The 4,330-nt window shown below is 40.2% G+C and overlaps 1 protein-coding gene across 1 annotated transcript in view; it reads right to left on the bottom strand.

Moving 5' to 3' along the window:
* Positions 1-1,969: 1,969 nt before the first annotated feature.
* cdca8 (cell division cycle associated 8) overlaps positions 1,970-4,330 on the bottom strand; it is a 10,146-nt gene continuing 7,785 nt past the window's right edge. Inside the window, exons 7-11 of the mRNA XM_044172990.1 lie at positions 4,122-4,204; positions 3,924-4,022; positions 3,223-3,352; positions 2,857-2,943; positions 1,970-2,735 (exon numbers count right to left, since the gene is read on the bottom strand). Of these exons, the coding sequence (XP_044028925.1) occupies positions 2,700-2,735; positions 2,857-2,943; positions 3,223-3,352; positions 3,924-4,022; positions 4,122-4,204 (435 nt within the window). The 3' untranslated portion in view covers positions 1,970-2,699. The remainder of the gene's footprint in view (positions 2,736-2,856; positions 2,944-3,222; positions 3,353-3,923; positions 4,023-4,121; positions 4,205-4,330) is intronic.

The raw sequence follows: 4,330 nt of genomic DNA, 5'->3' as shown, positions 1-4,330 counted from the left end.
CCACCCAATCGATGTAAGTGCATGTAAATGTTCACTCTACTTTTAGCTCAATTTTGGTCTTCAGCTCAACTCAAAATTTATGGCTCTTATAGCAGCTAAACGCTTCACTTTGTTCACCAGCTAGTTACTAACTTTGTCTGCCGTTTGGTGGTGGACATGTAGCATACAGTCAATTTCTGGAACTGCTGCATCTGGAAATGGGTTTGATGTGTGAACCAAAACTCTGAAGTTGTGAGCTGTAAAACCAAAACAATGAGCAGAAAGACCCCAAAACGATGTGTATAGCAGGAACTGCAAAGTTGGGTTATAATACTCGATAGGTCGATTTATCCCCGGGAGTAACCCTTGTTGCATTACACACAGTCATTTGATCCATTGTTCATATAAAAATATTAGTGCGGCTTTAAAGACTTCCTGATCTAATTTTGCACATGCATGCTCATTTTCTTTGGACTGGTTGAAAGCAAATGAATATAAAACTGCACAGAATGGACGCTAATACAGAGCTGCTTGGTAAGTGTTGAAGCATCTCTGTACTGTGTGTCTCTCTCCCTCTATCTCAGGTTCCAGTCCCTCATCCTGAACATCTCAGCGGATGATTTATGTAGCAGTGTTGCTCTGCGACCTCAAAATCCGCCCCATCCATACAGCACCTGTCACTGCGCCACTGCCTGCATGCTTACTGAAAACCAAGCCATCCGTGCAAAACGGCAATTTTCCACTCACCTAGAGAATAAAAAAAGGATCCAATCCATTAAGAGGCAAAACTAGGAAAATTCTGATATGTAGAGCAGGTGCGCGAGGGCTCGGTACTCCTCTAACGAGGGAGCTGAACTGCATGCACCACTGACCACAACATCTGTCGTTTGTAGGGATGCAGAGTTTGGTTTTTACCTCTGCAACACAGTTTGCACAGCGAGAGATAGCAGATGATAAAGCGCTTAAGATGGATACAGATGGAAGGGACCAGGCCTGGTTTGAGCTGGGGGCACAGAGTTCTCATGCTGTGGCTTGGTAGCATATGATGCATGAGAATCCAGCGGGAACAGCAAAGAACTATGCTTGTCTGTCTGGGCCCAAGGTGAGGCCTGGTCTGACCCCCTCCACCATCCCAGGTGGAAACCCTAACGAGCTCATCAGGCCTAACGAAGCTTAACAAGCTTCTAATTGGCAGTGTTATGATGTCCCCGAAGGTCAGAGTGCAGGTTTCTGTGCCAGCAGCGGGACAGGCTGCCACTTCCTGCCAACAGCATGTCACATGACCCACTAATGTCCCTCTGTGTAAACAAAGTCATGAAAGGACAAGAGGAACTTCTTACACAAGCAAAAACAAGAGTTTGTTAACCTATAGAGGAAAATTACACACAAAAGCAAAGTGGACAGTTCTGGTAACAACACTGTAGAGCCACTTTAATTTATTAACCTGTCTGTCACCATAAACTAAATAAAGCTCAGTCAGTGCAGCACAAGAAAACAGTCATTTAGATGTTTTTCCCCATGTAAATATATAATGAAACTCACTGATGTACATCGAAGCATTCTAATACCAAAACTATGATATAATACTGTTTAACGTTCTTAGAGTGATTACACAGATTGTGAGAGGTATTTTTCTTGATCAGCAGAAGCAGCAAGTATTGAAATGGACTTTACTTCAATTTCTGGGTCTATTTGGCAACAGCTTTAATACAGAGGAGGGGTTACAACTGGAAAAAGAAAGCAGAACAGTCAGAAGAGGCTCTCTGACTACTCCAGAGAAGCAAACTTCTATGGTGAAATGCTGCCCCCTATTGGCCGTCATGCAAAAGTACAGCTCAGTGAAGCTAGATTTGTCCAGTAAAGTCTACTAATTATAGCAGAATTTGAAATCATTGATAAAACGTGATTTCTTGTGAATAAGCTACTCATCCACACTCTATCAACCAACACATTGTGATTCCAAATAAACCATATCACACAAATTTAAAGCTGGGGTCAAAATCCTTTATCAGTTTTGCAGACAAAGAGTGATCTATGTACACGAAGTATGTTTTTGCACTAATAATGCAACTGCAAGCTGATTTATAGAAACATGAGAGGATTGTTGATTTAGCAATGACAAAATGAAACACAAAAAACGTAGGATTACAGTGCACTTACAAAACAATCAAAGAATGAACAGTAAATCATATTTGCAGAGTACAGGCCTGTCAATTTGAGTCTTACAAGACTTGTAGGACAACTAAAATCCAGACTTGGACTGACTGACTGCCCAACAGGAATAAAAGACTGGAACAGCACTAAAATGAGGCAGACATTAGGCAGAAGACCACCCAGGATTAAGCCTAATGCTACAAAAGCACCACAAAATACCCATATAAAAATGACAGGTGAAGAAAGTATGGTCGTTAACTAAACTATTTTAGAAAAGTAAATGGTAAAATAATACATTTTAACCTACATTTATACATTTGACATCTTTCATTAACTGGATAAAATCTAGTTAATGTGTTGGGTTTAAAGAAACTGTGTGCAGTAAAACAAAATACTGACAAAATATGGTTTGCTTAAGAACATGTGTATGTCTTTTGTATATTTTATAAATGTCACTTATTAGTTAAAAAAAAAAAACATACCATGACATGGGAAAGGACACAAAGCTTTGAAATTAAGATCAAATTTCTTAAAAGTAATGTACAAGTCAACAGCAGACTGTTAGGTCACCCTGATGTTCCACACAGGGTGGTGAGGCGATTCTGTTAAGAGGGAGAAAATAAAAACAATGATGAGAACACCTAATGCTACACGAAATCTTTCAGCAAAACACGTCCACAGTGATACAACAGAAATGCTGTCCTACAGAAGTGATCAATATACCTGCAGCAGCCGAATGCTCTTCAGAGCGGATTCATCCAGTAGTGACAGATCCACTGAGTCCATCTGACTGGCCAATAGCTGAACGCTCTGGATCAACATATTATAAGACATTTGGTTGGTAAATAAGCCTGCTCTATAGACCTAATCCAAAGTCTTCAGAAGTCGTATAAAAAACAAAACACAATGGTCTTATTTAAAATAAATACAGGCCTAACACAGAAAAACTTGACATTCCTCAGTATTATCATGTTTTAGCGTTGTAAAATTTTGCAATAAGGATTTAGAATTACATGCAAATTCCTGTTCTATTCAGATGACAAAAATCTGATTATAAAGTGGTCTTAATGTTTGTCCTTGCGCACTCACCTCTCCATTACCAATGGGTACGTTGATGACAATGTCCTCATTCCCTGCTGCAATAGGAGAGCCGTTAACTGAAATGCTATAGACCCTCTCTTTGTGGCGGGGAACTCTCACAGCGGGGGTCTTAGGAAGCCTGAGGAAATAAAGCATGTGTGGTGAGTATTATGAATCGCTCACTGTGGATAATGTCTCCGATTTAGAAAAGATCCAAGAGAATAAACTGCACTAGTTGTCCTATTACAGCAGCATTTCAAATGAGCTAGCTAGCTATGAGAACAAGTCTCCAGTGCCCACATAAAACACTCATATAAAAAGATGCTAGATTTGTTTTGTTCTCATAAAATCACAATCTGTGTAACGGTAAAGAGCAATAACTGTACAGGAATTTCAGTTGGTGAAATTGGCTCAATGTCAAATACTGAATACAGACCTACATTCAGGGCACCAGCAAGTGAGTGTACCAAACAAAAACTTTAAACTAATAATCCATCATCTGGCAGTATGGTTGCAGCTGTACACACAGCGTACCATAAGACTTTACTGGGCAGTAGGGTTAGCTACATAATCATAATCTGCACCAGCAAAATATAATATATGCTGCATCCATTTACAGGGAATAAGACCTTTATTGCAGAAAAAGGGAGAATAGTAGTAGTATTTTAACATAAAAACTGGTGTTTTGCAACTGTAATTACAAGGCTTGCCTTGGGTCGAAGCGTGGGGTGACGAGGGGAGTGGGGCCCATCATCAAAGAAGAATCCAGCATACTCCTGGCAGGAGTGACCAATGGCTTCCTGGTCGATCTGAATCCAGACAGAGACATGTTACTATGGTGTTATTGGGCTACTGATATTCAGAAAGGGGTAATAAAAGATAGACAGAAAGAAAGAGAAAGGTCTTACCGTCTGATGGAGGTGTTCTGCTTGCTGACTGCCAGCGCCTTTGCCCTTTTTGATGTAGTTGGAGGTTTCCTTGTTGCTTTCCCCTGAATTAGGAACAAGCAGTTAAACAGCGTACAGTGGCTGCACACAAATGACATTCTATAGCAATCATCCGCTTTGTATATTTATGATCAATGATGCTCTCAAACACTTAGCTGTGTTTTGTTCTT

Source organism: Siniperca chuatsi, linkage group LG17 (assembly GCF_020085105.1).
Source record: "Siniperca chuatsi isolate FFG_IHB_CAS linkage group LG17, ASM2008510v1, whole genome shotgun sequence".
Lineage (NCBI taxonomy): Eukaryota > Metazoa > Chordata > Actinopteri > Centrarchiformes > Sinipercidae > Siniperca > Siniperca chuatsi.
Note: the sequence above shows the minus strand (reverse complement) of the source record. Positions and strands in the feature narration are given on the sequence as shown.